This window comes from Musca autumnalis, unplaced genomic scaffold, assembly GCF_047663935.1.
Source record: "Musca autumnalis isolate F117 unplaced genomic scaffold, ASM4766393v1 scaffold_3, whole genome shotgun sequence".
Taxonomy (NCBI): domain Eukaryota; kingdom Metazoa; phylum Arthropoda; class Insecta; order Diptera; family Muscidae; genus Musca; species Musca autumnalis.
The window spans coordinates 50,235,393-50,251,048 of NW_027411866.1; the positions used below are offsets into that span (position 1 = coordinate 50,235,393).

Here is a 15,656-nt window from a genome sequence, read left to right on the forward strand (position 1 = left end):
ATTATATTATATCAATTCAATGACTATTTGGAGTATGTTGTGGGGATATTGCAATCGTCAAAATAAAACATTAAATGTCTACCGAATCCGCATTTCCCCCAGAAAAAGTATATTTATGTATATATCAAATTATATACATACGTATTAAAGGATTTAGTTCGTATTTATTGATGTAAAACGTTTAGAACAGAAACTTGTTAGCGTCAAAAATTAAAAATTCAACTTACTAATGAAATACGTAATTCATATTGTTAATTGAATTCTTCAAACTTAAAATATAATTCGAATTACAAATGGAAAACTCAAATTAAAAAAGGCCGTAACAAATTTGGCGGTGACGTGGTGGCTTACAGTATTTCCTTCAGTTAACATACTGGAAGTGTTGAGTGGAGGAAATTGTTACGGACCAAAGGATATCCACGAACAGCTGGGATCGAGGACAGTTGTTCGGACAGTCTCATTCCAGAACGGAAGCACTGACCATCTGCCGAAGCCGACAGAACTGGCCTCCAGAAGCAGGATGCTGTTGAGAATAGAACTACGACCGAAATCTTGGCCGGCAACATTCCCGCTACCTCAACTAGCTCTGCAGGTCCAATTCTGCTCTCACGGGTAACAATGCTGAAAAGAAAACGGGTAGAGCAGCTTCCAGTAGCAGTAATCGACAGATCTGATCATGATGCTTCCCATCAGTGATAGTCGGTGTCTGCTTATCGAAGATCGTTTGCACGACAGAGGAGTTAATCATGAGGATCGATCAGCTAAATGAACTCGATGGTACAACTCTACTTTGGGCAAGACATCATATCTTCATAAACTAAACAATGTCAAAAGAGCGCAGGCACTACTAATCACCGGTAACATGAAAAGCACACACACAACTCCCCACCTCGACACGATCGGTATAGAGATATACACTGATGGCTCCAAGATGGAAACGGGAACAGAAGCATACGTCTACAGATGTAACCTCATCTTACGGCTTTCATACAGGTTGAACGAAAATTGTACTGTCTTCCAAGTCGAGATCTTTCGACTGCAAGATCACATTGGAGTCGCTAAAATCAATCCTTAACTTGTGTTGGGTTCCGGTTCATTGCAACATCGAAGGAAATGAAATAGAGGATGAACTGTCGCGTAGCGGATCACAGTCAAACGATAGGGAAGTCGCCATCTCAATCAAGCCTCCCTTGTGCAATTTAATGCGACAGTTGGAACAAAGGCCCGATTAACCAAACTGTAACGTATCCATGCGAAAAACTATATCTTTGCTTTCCATGAAGAAATCCGACATGAAACTAAGGGTGGGAATAATCACGGATCACTGGTGAAATGGTAAGCGCATATGCCTAGCACTCTGTATGCCTGTGTTCGATTCACAAGTCCAGCAACATCACATTTTCAACGTTGAAAAAATTAATATGCTTATATTTTCGATAATTAACGAAATTTTTCGGTAAGTTAATAACCAAAATAAATGTGTCGCTAACTCTTACCGAAAGCAACAGTGTTGTCAACTTTTATTGATACTTTTCATTCATAATTTTGCGTTTTCATTTTTGTCGGTAACTCAAAAAATGAGTTACAGAATTCCATTACAGCTATGTAAATCTTCCCTATAAATGTTTTTATTAAGAATTGTCGTTCCGACTCGGCTATGAAAAGTTGGTCCCAATATCAAAGAGGTAAAAAGAATCGGGGTGCACTACTCATTGATATGAGCGAAGTCCCTGTCTTTTCGGGGATGTTTGTGGGGACATATTTACACACCTGCTCACAATAATAGATACACCTTCCACATTCTTAATGAAAGTTCAATAATTATATTTATTTAAAGAAATTGAGAATCAGGTATGTGATGGAAAACGATTCGACTCGTTTTGCCATAAATCGAAATCGTATATCTCAAATTTTGGTGAATATTTAAATGAAATTGAAAATTGATTTTGAAAATATTATTCAAATAAGGGGCGTTTGCGCAGCAAAACAAAATATATCATCAACGGCACTCCGAATATATACCATTTCGATTCTGCAAATCGAATAGATTCGGTTTTTATCACATACCTGAATATGTTTTTTTCTTATACCTCAATGCCATACAAGTGTAGCAATCAACAACCAACACAACAACAATTAACTAATCATTCATTTTCATTGCCACGATGTGCGCTTATATGTTGACGAACTCCAACTCCATTCTTGAGAATTTTCCCACAAGGGTAATTACGTGTGCCTACATGAATAGTTACATGTTTTCTCAAGACAACCTTATTCCCGAAAGCTTTGTCACATACGCTACAGGAAAAGCTTCGTTTATTTGTATGGCTAGCCATGTGGTCTCGCGAAAAAACTTTCCTATAAAATTACAGAATTAGCAGCAAAATTAGCAGCAATAGGGTGTTTTTTGCCGGTGTGAGTACGCATATGTAATCTAAGATCAGCAAGTCTAATCAATAGTTTACCGCATACTTTACTTTCGTTATGTACGTCACCCACATGACATTTAACATGCCAAACATACGCATCAATATTTTTTCTTATATTTCATTGCATTTAGAACATCTTATAGGCTCATCCTGCTGGTGACGTTGGTAAATACGATTTTTGTAATTCAGTCGATTTCTATATACTTTGTCCACAAACTGTACACTCAAAAAGTCCAACAAGATAATTTAGAAACAATATATAGATATGGAGTTTTCAGTTGTTCTTTTTTCCGCTGGGCAGAACTGTGGTCTTTTCTTTAGAGAAATAATCATGAATCGTATTCAAATAGTTTTGCAAAGAACTTTCTCTAATTTTCAAGCCTCATTGCGTAACGCTGTTGTCATTTGTTGAATAGTTTCCTCTCGTTTCCTTTCGTTTATTGTTACACAAAATTTCCAACAAATTGTTGTTGTTCCATAGGTTAGGGAACCTTTTTATATTTCCAGAAATTGTGAAATGTCTCTGTTGTCAAATGCCTTTGACGAGGGTTAAGTTTAGCATTATCAGATAAGGATCTAGAAATGACAATTTCTCAAAATACCACTTTGGCACAATATTCGATTCTGCAGCTGCTTTTCGTTCTTCTGCCGATAATCCTTTCTTACATATTTTATTATAAGATCAACTACATTTGAATATCTTGTGGAATCTAAACATTCCCACAAATATTCTATCCCTAGTTGTGCAAAACAAAAAAATAAGTTTTCATGTATTTTTTCAACGAATCTACCAATATTTTTAAAGTGCGGTACACACGATCAGTTTTGACTGTCAGTTTTGCTCAAAAAATCGGTTGCCCAGTGTCGTTTGGCCGTTCAATTTTGTCAGTCATCAAGCAATTACAAAATATTTTTTGGTTGCTGGACAGTATGACATTTATCGATATTTCCGAAAAATCGACAGTCAAAACTGATCGTGTATACACGGCTTAAAGCTGAGTACACATTGCCAGTTTTGAATGACAGCTTTGTTGGTATTTGTTAGTGTGACCGTTTATTTTTGTCATTCATCATGCAACCGCAAAATGTTTTGTAGTTGCTGGACGGTTGGACCGTTATGGATAACTGCGAAATATCGACATTCAAAACTGATAATGTGTACTGCTCTTATGTGGGGTACACACGATCAGTGTTGACTGTCAGTTTTGCTCAAAAAATCGGTTGCTTGCCACTGTGGCCTGGCCGTTCAATTTTGTCAGTCATCAGTCAATTACAAAATATTTTGTGGTTGCTGGACAGTTTGACACTTATCGATATTTCCGAAAAATCGACAGTCAAAACTGATCGTGTTTACCCCGCTTTAAGAGGTCTTTCATTCATCTGAAAGAGCACATGAAAAAAAATTAGGCGAATGCAAAACGACAATATTATTTTTAAATCATTATGTATAGGGTAACTACACATTTTGAAGTAAGTATATATAAGATAAGTAAGTATATTTAACACTTTAAGGTGAACGGGAAAATTTATTATTAATAAAATAAGCAATTCATCAATATTTTGTTCGAAAACAGACGTATGTAAATGACATACAAGTGTTAGAGCACTTTTCAACTATGTCTGTAGTCTATTTAACGCAACAGATATGTGTTCTCCCAATACACTCATCCAAAAATATATTATACTGATTCAGGAACTGTTGTGTTATGTTTTAAACGAACAAATGTAAGACTTTTTCAAACACGCGAATCTAATAAACAATATAACGGTCGATTTAATTTTATTAAATCAAAAATTGAAATGTGAAGAAAAAAATAAAAAAACATATGCATATTTCACCCGTATGACCCGCCACTCCGCCGATAAAGTACGTTCGACAAATTTCACTTTTTAAAGTTTACTCACCTTTTAACTTCTTAATTCAAAAATAAATGATGTGAATCATATACAAATGATATTTTACAAAATGCTGAAGAATTTTACATGGGTTTGGTTCAATTGCATATTTTTTGATCATTAAATTTTAAGGCGTGAAGCAATCCATATTTCAATAATTACACTTTCACGCCCTCTACATTTCAATAGTAACAATTTTCATAGCTTTGTACCTTTGTCATTGTGAGTTTGTAAATATTCCAATTTCCCATTGTGATTGATTCATTGTATTTTAAAGTTAACTGACAGAATGCAACTATAGCTCTGTTCCTTTACGTTCAAGAATCTTCAAGTTTTGCACTTTTTTCTCGAAAAGCGTTCCTTTACTTCAGACACAATACAATTTATATGGGAGCGGTTTTAAACTTTTACTACTTTTGCCGGTTTTACCATTTTCAGAAGTAAAGGAACAGACCATATGTAAATAATTTATTCTACTACTCTTGTAAAACAACTCATTAATGTACCATTTTATGCAACTGTAAACTAATACTAATATATTCACGCCTTACTATTTCTTCTCACGATTGGTACTTAAGCTAGAACAAAATTCAGTAAAATCGCTCAGTTTGTGATCTACATTCTAACGCGTTACATAACCATCAGATAAGATCACAATGGGTAATCTCCATTATAACATGTTATGTAACTATCAGATAAGATCACAATGAGACAAAGTGCTCCTCCGACAATCCATCAATCCTCACTTGTGATTTCCTGAACAATCACAACAGGTTGTTATAGGCGTGTATTTTCATATGTTTGCGTAATGTTTCTTGTATATCGTCTCAAAACTTGTCATTTTCTTATTTTTGAAGCAATGAAGTATAAATAAGTCCCAATTTACATTAAGCGATTTTACTTGCGGCAATTGTCAGTTTGATGGAGAGAGAGGTGAGGCATATGGTAACCCTTTGCCTCTCTGCCCCCTCTCTCACCTACAAACTGACAATTGCCGCAAGTAAACTCGCCTAATGTAAATTGGGACTAACTGTAAAAAATACCTTATTTTACTTTAAAAAAAAATGAAACTTCAACCAAAAACAAAACAAACATTAAAAAAAAAAATATTTTTAATCAAATTTTCTGACAACAAAAAATATTGGTGCAAATGTATTGACCACCACTGTACATTCGACAAAAAACATTCCTTGACTTGGAGAAAAAATCACTTTTTACTTTTGGTAGGGCAGTACCAAGGCCATTTTACTTGCGGCAATTGTCAGTTTGTAGGTGAGAGAGGGTATTGAGAGGCAAAGGATTACCATACCATGCCTCACCTCTCTCTCCATAAAACTGGAAATTGCCGTAAGGAAAATTGCCTAATGTAAATATGGACTTAGTAATTTAGTTTTGGGACTAGGTTTAAGAAATTTTCGACAAATGTATTTGTGCAGCTGTTCTCTAAACTTTACTTATGCAAATCGACAATCTGATGAGCAAAGTTATAGCCTATGCTGATAATGTAGTTATACTGATTAATGGTAAATTCCTATTAATAGTATCGGAAGTAATGCAAGCGGCTTTGTCAGGATTGTCCCAATGGTCTTGGAGACAATCCAGCGAAAGCACTAGAATGCGTAAATTTCACAAGAAAGCGCTAATTTGACGACTTCTTGCTACAGGAACGAAGATCAGTTAATTGACCTTTGTTCATGTAAGAACTCTTTATGAATCCAACAATTCCTTCAACGTCAAATACTTTAACTTCTGAAGCTGTCTTGGAGTGCCGATTGACGTTGGGGAAGCTGAAAAATGTCTTCCAACTATTTTGGTTACTAGGACATCACTGAAAATGATAAATCCGATTAACTCGTTAGAAGATATGACCTCAGTAAACAAGCTTAGCAACAATCACTGACCCCATCAAGACCACTTGGCTGACTTCGAAAACGTCATAAAACTGCGTTGTTTCAGTAATTGTTCGTGCATTCTAAACTTGTTTTAAACCGTTGCAAAATCTACCTTGTGCATCAATTTTCTACCTGATGCCTATTTTGTGTGCATTCTCCGCTTTAAATGCGCAACGTTTCGTTTCGGAAGTCAGCCGTTCTTCGATGAAAAAAGCCAAAGAATTTGTGCACAATGGGCTTTGACGATTTTTTTAACAAAAACGGACAAAGTACCTGATAAATATAGAGAGTCCCAACGTTACAAGAGAGAACCCCTAGATCAACAAGCCTATCAAGCAAGTTTAAATAGAATTCACAACTATGGTGTGAATGCGATCGTCGGAGAACCATACAAACATACTCAACTAACACCAGGTTGTGATCTCCTACCCTAACAAAATCCCCTAACACCGGGGTGTCAAATGAACACGTGCCTATCGGTGTTTTTCAAGGTTTACAGTAAGGGTACCAACTATATTTGAATGGATCCTCGTTAATACTTGGGCGAATCAACGAGAAGTTAAGGAAAGTATCCTCCTAATGCTCAAGGAGGAGATCATTTCGGATGATTTTGGGAAAATTTATCGCTGACTGAAAAGGATGAAGCCATGATACTGAGACCCAATCCGACTTGTCCCACTGGGCCAGACGTTTTAGTGTCGGACAATTCGACAAACCTTACTTCTCAGGCAAAAAGCACTGGAGGAGGAAAGCGGCAAGAGTGAAACAACCATCGATAAGACGGATGATTCGCTGATACCGCAAACTCTCCAAAAATACCAAATCCAAATAAGCTAAGGATAAGGAAGCATATCGAAGGGCAGCCAATTACTGCAATCTGTATGCAAACAAAGACCCAAGCACCATCAGCGTATGGGAATTTCAGCTGATATGATCTAACTTCTAGTTAGTGATTACCTAGATAAATAAACTGAAGCTGTTTCAGTAATAATGTTGATATTATAAGGCATGAGGTCTTGCTGTCTAAACAAAAATCAGGTGGAAATAATCTAAAAGACATTAAACGAAAGGCACAACGCACAGACAACACATCTTCAGTAAGCCATTGTCGTATTAAAGCCGGAAATGGGAAGGAAAAAATGTGTCAGTGTTGATAACTCATACTCATACGGATTCGTTTGTAAAATCCTCCCAGAAAGCTTCTGCTCAAAGAGATTAATGGTAAAGCAAAATTATAGCTTATCTTTTTCGTATATGCAAAGACCTTCCAGCGAGTCGCCATGAAGACACCAAGAGCATTCATTGTCACGGTGCTCTTGAATCAATGTTGTAGCAGTGAAAATTCTCTACAATATTGACTTTTATGATATTGTCGTAGGTTTTACCATTTTTGAGATATAGAATTCAAATTGGGACAATGCACTGACTGTATCGCCTCTTTATAAAATAATGTCATATACGGTGCGTCTAAGCTAACTTTAAATGGAAACCGCTTACACCTGGGAAGTTTTTGCGGATTCTCACAGATGAGAAAAATCCAAAAATAAGAACAAATTATTGGAGGGATTTTTAAATAAATCGCGGTCAAAGTCCACATTTTATGGTTTCGCGATTTTGCTTGAAAACTGTAAACAATCTTCGTCACGGTGATCTTGAAACAATTTTTGCTGATTCTGAAACTACAATGTTCATGGATGAGAAAAATCAATAAACAAAAAAATCGCCGGCGCGCTTTTTAAATAAATAACGATTTATGTCGAGAATTGTACGTTTTTTTAGGTTTTCACGAGTTTGTTTGGAACCCGCAAGTCATATAGAAATGGGACTGGAGAAAATGTTGTAGCAGTGAAAATTCTCTACAAGATTGACTTTTATGATATAACAGCAGGTTTTACCATTTCTGAGATATAGAAGTTCAAATTGTGACAAAGCATTAGTATCGCCTCTTTATAAAACAATGTCATGTACGGTGCGCCTGAACTAACTTTAAATGAAAACCGCTTACACCTGGGAAGTTCTTGCGGATTCTCAGATGAGAAAAACAAGAACAAATTGCTGGAGGGATTGTTAAATAAATCGCGGTCAAATTTTTAGATTTTGCGATTTTGCTTGGAAACCGTAAGTTCTATCGAAATGGGGCTAAAGAAAATGTAGTAGCTGTGAAATTTTTCTAGAGGATTGACCATTATGATATGTTCCTAGATTTTTGAGATATAGAAGTTCAGATCACATTTTTAGGTTTTTTTAGGTTTTCGCGATTTTGCTTGAAAACGGCAAGACTTATCGAAATGGTCTTATAGCTGTGAAAATTCTCTACAAGATGGGTTCTCGTAATTTTTACCTAGGTGTATAAGTTAAAGTTAGGAAATTATAGTCATAACATTGCTTTATGTGGAGGCGATACAGTCAGTGCGTTGTCCCAATTTGAACTTCTATATCTTAAAAATGGTAAAACCTACGACAATATCATAAAAGTCAATCTTGTAGAGAATTTTTACTCCCACAACATTTTCTATAATCCCATTTCGATAGGACTTGCGATTTCCAAGCAAAATAGTAAAATGTGAACTTTGGCCGCGATTTGTTGTTTTTTTTTTTAATTTTCTCACTGCAAGGTGTTTCCATATACGAAAAAGATAAGCTATAATTTTGCTTTGCCTTAGTCTCCTTGAGCAGAAGATTTCTAGGAGGATTTTACTAGCGAATTCCGTAGGAACGTGGGATTTTGAGTTATCAACACTGACACATTTTTTCCTGCCCCTTTTTACGGATCCAATATGACTATTGCTTACTGATAATATCTTCAAACCCATCGGCATGTTTTGTCATCAACAGTGTTGTTGTGCCGACGCACATTTAGGTATGTGATGGAAATCGAATCGACTCGTTTTCCCATAAATCGAAATCGTAAATTTTGAATTCTTGCGAATATTTTATTGAAATTGAGAGTAGATTTTAAAAATAATATTCAAATAAGGGCCTTTGTATATAACATCAACTACACCCCGAATATTTACCATTTCGATTCTGCAAATCGAATCGATTCGGTTTTCATCACGTAGTCCATTATTTTCAAGACCCAAGATTTGTCATAGTTTCCATATATACAGTTAGTCAACTAAATAATTGCAAAAACAAAATTATTAGAAAATTTTAAAAAGAACATCATTTTATTGGTATAAATAAATATAATTATTAATATTTTTGTTAACAATACAATTCTTACACATGTTTATTAATATAATAAAATAAAAAGTAGCTAAATTTCACTAAACATTTTTCTAAAATTAACAAAAATGAGTACAACTCATTATTTGCACTGTCAACTAAAGAATTGCAAAATTCACAACTTTTCAGTTTTTCACGGTATTTTTCGAAAAGATGGTTTTAATATTTCCTATGCACACATTTGTCATCAAAAACAGCTTGTAAACGTATCTGAATTTAATAAATAATTTACGGAATGTCATATTCCAATGGTATTTTTTAGCCATTCTTCTTTATTGCATTTTATTTAGTACCCCAGGTTAGTGGGCGACCTATTCCCGACTTTTTTCTTTAGGTGTACCCATGAATTGTCGATGTTGGGTTAATATTTAGGCTTTGGACTCGGGTGTCAATGACTTTGGTGCAGTTGTATAACAACCAAGTCCTACATAAATACGATTTATGAGGAAGGGTCGTTGTCTTGGTAGTATTCATATTGCAATTTTTTGCATTTTCAGGGTCAACAGGTCCAAATTTCTTGACGTTTTTGGTTAAATAATTTTTAAAACACGAAAATAAACGTACTCTGTCATTGTTTCCTTCAAAATCTGGATGTCACCAACGTCACTGCTTGGTATACAACCCAATACCGTAATTGACAGTTTTCCGAACTTTGCGGTATGTATTAAATTCTGTGTTTCCATGGCTATAAAGGGGTTTCGCAGTACTTTTTGAGGCCCTTCGTGATAGTACAACATAAATTTAGTCTTATCAGAAAATATAACGTCATCCCAATACTTAAGATGGCATGAAAAGTTGTCTGTAACAAGTCTGAATAGTTTCTATATGTTGTGCTGGGAGGGCAATAGTTTTTACCTAGTCACTCATGATTAAGGTTTGTTATTATGTAGCACTTTTCTGACTTTTCCACGTGAAACACTTACTCCGAATTCTATTTTGATTAGAAAAAGCAATTATCTGGTGCTGCTTTGGGGTCTTTCGTCAATTTCTTTAATCAGTCTCCTGCCAATTCGTGGATTTACTACTTTTGGCCTACAATGTGACGTCTTTAGTTTGAACCTACCTTCTCTCTCGGTGCGGTATATAATGTTGCATATAGTTATCAGCTTATGAGAGGTGATTTTAGCTATTTCTCTTGCGGATTTACCATTATTATAATTGGAATAGACCAAATGAAGCATATTTTTCGAAATCCGTTTACCTGACTTTCACTTTTTCTGAATATGCCGCCTATGTTACACACAGAACAATTAATTTATGATCAAAAATTATGGGTTTACATGTCCACATACCATAAAATCATAAAAATACTTAATCGAAAAAAATCGCTGGGAAAATCCCACGATTTTATTGCACATTCATTCAGTTTGCAATTATTTAGTTGACACCACAAAAACCAGGTACCTATACTTTTTGCCCGGTGTTTTTGTAATTTACGACCGATGACTGCATTTTTTGGCTGGATGTTGTCATTAACAGGTAAATCAACAGATATGTACAAAAAAACCCAACATTATTGAAAGAATTTGTTGTAGTAATTTCTAATTAAAAATTAAAATGTTTAACAATTCATCGTTTGCAATAATATAGTTGACTAACTGTATGTAGATTCCGATTTTAGCCACATTGTTCATTACAATTTTCTGTAATTTTGCAAATTGTTTTCTGGCTAGGTATATGATTATATATACATATATTACAAAGAGCCAGTATATGGTATGGCTCCTGATTTCAGAAATGTTGAAGGGTCATGCTATATTCTTCGTATTTTGGTATTTTAAGTTGTTTGTGAATGAAAAACTTCGTTGCAAATAATTTTGTACATAGGCCCATATTTACATATAGGTCATATATAATAATACTGCCTGATTTTACCGATTAAATAGGTTATGTCCCTATTTTCAAATAGATTTCCTTGTAATTCGGTTTTGGCCTTTCAGGGGATATGATATAAATCTTCAAACAATTATTATTGAAATCGTTTAACGCTTTAACATAGATTCCATATGAAAGTGCCGCTCAATTTTACATAATATCTGCGAAAATCATGTTCGGTAAACTTTTTTATATCTATCTCTCCAATCAATTTAATTTTGCAGTACTTTAACAAAACAACACATAAAATTTTTACAGCAGTTTGTTTAGTGTTCCATTTCCTGTTAATACCGAAAAACTACAATCAAGCCAAATCCTCATAGTATTTGTGGGACATGTTTACTTAGTTTTCAAACAATAGCTGTTATATGTGTATCTTCATTATATCGAGGGACAATTCTGTCCAATTAAAATAATCTGTAGGTGCATGCTTAACATTTATACAATAAAATATTTCTTATGGATATACTCACTTCGTCATTGTTTGGAGAATCGTTCCTATCAAAATCTTTGAAGTCATCATCGTCGTCGCATTCCTCTTGGCTGTCTTCGGCATCCTCCTGCTGTATATCTTCATCATCATCTACTTCATTTTCACCATCATCTACATAATTTTCATCGTCGTCTTCGGTGTCATTGCTGTCTTTAAATTCAGCCCCTTCTTCCTCATTCTCCTCATCATCATTATCTTGACTTTCATTGACAAGCATATGCTCGTCATCTTGGTCTTCATTTTCATCCTTAACTTCCTCAATGAAGTCTTCACTTTCTTCTTGATTTTCATCTGCACCATGCATATCGGGCGAATGTATGGCCAATTTAAACTTATCGTTGTGACAATATTGATAATGCATTATAAACTCTTCTAGCATTGTAAAATATTCATCACATTCCACACATTTTAAGAAGAACTGTTCCTTGGCATTTATTGACGTTGGTGCAAGAATTTCCCCACACACAAGATACTCCAGCTTTACAGCGTCATCCATAATGAAATCTGCTCTGTATTTTGCACAAATAGATTCTTTGAAATATTCCCGATTTTTTAATCGATTCGTATTTTTATATTAAATTTCTGTGAACGGCGAAGCCTACTTCACATGAAAATATGACAAGAAGAAGAAAACGACGCCTCAAAAAAGAAAGTGCTGTTTTACATTTAATAGCCCGTTTCCACGGTACGTCGTTCGTTCTCTATTCGTTGTTCGACCCATAACTACGAATAAATTACTTATTTCCCCACACAAAATTTTGTGAACGAACGACGATTTTTCTACGTTGTTCGAGTAGAAATACTCTCTGAACGACGATAAAATATGTTCCATCCCTAACAAATGAGAGAATTTATCGAAAAAAATAATTATGACATGTCTAAATTTAAAATTAAAAAATTTGTTGAAATCACAAAAATTTTTAGAAAAAAGGAAAAAGATGAATGAAGATTAATGAACTAAACATTTTATACAGATGCAGAAGGAAGATGGTTGTGTTTCCTTCTTAATTCCACACACATGTCTTATCCATTAGTTCAAAACCGCGTAAAAAATCAGAATCAAAATGGAAACAAATAACTGAAAGTCTGTATATACAAGCAATGTTTTGACGTGTCTCTCTCTCTTTAATTTTGAAAATAGAAACATATAAAAATATATTGAAAATACCAAAATTTTCAGAATTAATGGAAAATATGAATGAAATGTGTGTAGTTAAATAAAGACGATACATTTGAAGGAAAGTCTATTGCTTTTCCTATTCATTTAATGCAAATTTTATGTGTTTTCGGTTCAAATTTTCGTGAAAACAAGGAAACAAAAATGAAGGAAATTTTGTTTATGTTTCTGTTAATTACGAATGGTGTCGTGGAAACGGGTTAATTCGTGTACGTCGTTCGACAGGCGAACAACGTAATTGAAACGCTCGTGTGAACATGACATAAGCGACTTGTCTTACGATTTTTTGTCTCCTCTTTGCTCATCTTCGTAAATTTCACACGCAGGGTTGCATTTTTTTGTAACATGGTACCAAGTGTACATTTTGTTAAAAATACTTAATGTAAAAAGAAGGTATTTTATAAAAATATGTTATACAAATTTTAAAATGCTTATAACAAATAATCATTTTATGCTTTAAATGATTTTTTATGCACAAAATTCATTGCAAAACTAAATTTTGTTTCAATTTCTCTTACTATGTTTTGCAACTCTGCCTAACAAGAATAACCACCACAAAGAGGAGACAAAAAATCGTAAGACAAGTCGCTTAAATGTAAAACAGCACAAAGAAAAGGAGAACGTAAAAACGCACGATAAACATCAAGAACCAAAACATAAATTGCCGACAGATTGAAAAAGACGATGCCGTCTGAACAGAGCCGAGTATAATGAAGTGACGGCGTCGGTAAATATTGCTCTATGCAACAGTGCGTTTACATGTAACCGGTTTTAACTCAACCAGTGGATTTAAATTATGAAATCCATTGCATATACAGTCGGACCTCGATTATCCGTAATGGTCGGGACCGGAGTAGAGTTTCTGGTCGGGAATTCCCGACCCGGGATTTCCCGGGAATTCTCGATTTTTTGTCGGACGGGATTTCCCGGGAAATTTTGTTGAAATTCCCGGGAACACGGGTATTTGTATTTTTCATATATAAGTCTTATATTATTTGTCTTATAGTTATTTAATGTTGAAAATATAGTGGAATAGCGATTATTCATGTCCCAATAATTCGTAATTCCCGATCATTTGTAACAAACTTAGGGTCCGTAGTAAAAATCGCGATAATTCGTGTAAAGTACATACATTTTGGTCCTCTCAATAATTATTGTTTTTTTTTCTGGAATTCGAAGTATGTTTAACCTCACATAATTCTGAACTTTTTGGAGCCATTTCCTTGTTGTTCTAGTCCATATTTCTATTAATGGCATTCTTGAAGTATATTAATTTGCTAAGATATAAACTCTGTGATCGATTCTAATTGTTGTTTTCTCCAAAATTATTGTATGTAAAACTGTATAATGTGTAAGTGGCAAATCGTTTATATTAGGAATGGAAGTCAGTAATAACTATAGTATGTATATTCATATAAGTACGCCTCTATATCTTTGGTGTCATCGTGGAACCTTGTAAAAATTCTTTATCAACGGATTTATTCTATGATCGACACGCACTTCGAACCATAAAAAGAACTCCCCATATCATTGACCTAAAAAATAGAGTCTCACAGCAATCTTTGATATGAAGGAAGACTTTGCGCGGATGGTCGTGGGAAACATCAATTTACATAATCTCCGCAAATTAGTCAGGAAGAATTGGTTGCTTGAACAGCTGCCATATATGATGTATTCGTACTTTCAAGATTTTGGCGTATCTTCGTTAATGTTGTTCCATATTGTTCCAAAGAGATAACTAATGATACAACTATACATATAAGGAGTATTTATTTCCTTTATGTTTGCTCTATGTCACGTCTATACCCCACAAACTCGATTATTCATAGTCCCGGGAATTCCCGGGTTCCCGGGAATGAGAAATTTGTATTCCCGATTTCCCGGGAATGAAAAAAAGTCGGGAATTCCCAAACTCTAGACCGGAGGCATTACGGATAATCGATTTTCCCGGATAATGGAGGCAATGCTTTTATGCAGTTTTTGAACATATTTTGAAGTAAAAATGGCACAGTATCGTACAATAATATGAAAATCTGCAATTTTTAGGTTTGTTACGGCAATCCACCAAAATTTTAAAAGATACTTATCATCATCATCTTGTTCATTTGAATTGACTTTGTCCCATGGTTTCTGTGATACCATAAGTCCCGGTCCACACTAGAGTGATTTCATTGAAAAAATTGCATGAAATTATGCGTCTCTAGATCGACCTCCATAGTCGATGGTCAGACTAGCACGATTTCAACATGGCGACGTCAAGTTTATAGGCGAGGGGTATGAAGTAGTGAAACCCATGTACATGGTTTTCTGTGTTTGTTATGTTGCCTCTTCTTGTTTTTCGTTGCAAGATTATTTCTTCCATTTTCTTTGATTTTTATTTTCTCAAGCAAACGTTAACAACAAAACAAACATAAAAAGATTTAATAAAAACATTTAATTAATGAAATAGTGAAAATTTAACTATTAATATTAATTTAATTATTAATGTTAATTATTTTATGTTGTTTTTTGGTTTATTTATGTCTTTTTTGTTTTTATTGGTATGAGAAACACAACAAACGCGAATGGTAAAATAAAGAGGACACGCAAAGATCTTAAATTTCACGTTAACGTGTGTGGACATTAACGAAATTTGAAAAGAAACTTTAACGAAATTGGTTTCATGA

The 15,656-nt window shown here is 34.5% G+C and overlaps 1 protein-coding gene across 1 annotated transcript in view; it reads right to left on the reverse strand.

The window, feature by feature from the left end:
• LOC141398183 (uncharacterized) overlaps positions 1-12,754 on the reverse strand; it is an 86,746-nt gene extending 73,992 nt beyond the window's left edge. The window contains exon 1 of the mRNA XM_073975415.1: positions 11,794-12,754. Within this exon, the coding sequence (XP_073831516.1) occupies positions 11,794-12,309 (516 nt within the window). The 5' untranslated portion in view covers positions 12,310-12,754. The remainder of the gene's footprint in view (positions 1-11,793) is intronic.
• Between the last annotated feature and the right edge of the window lie 2,902 nt (positions 12,755-15,656).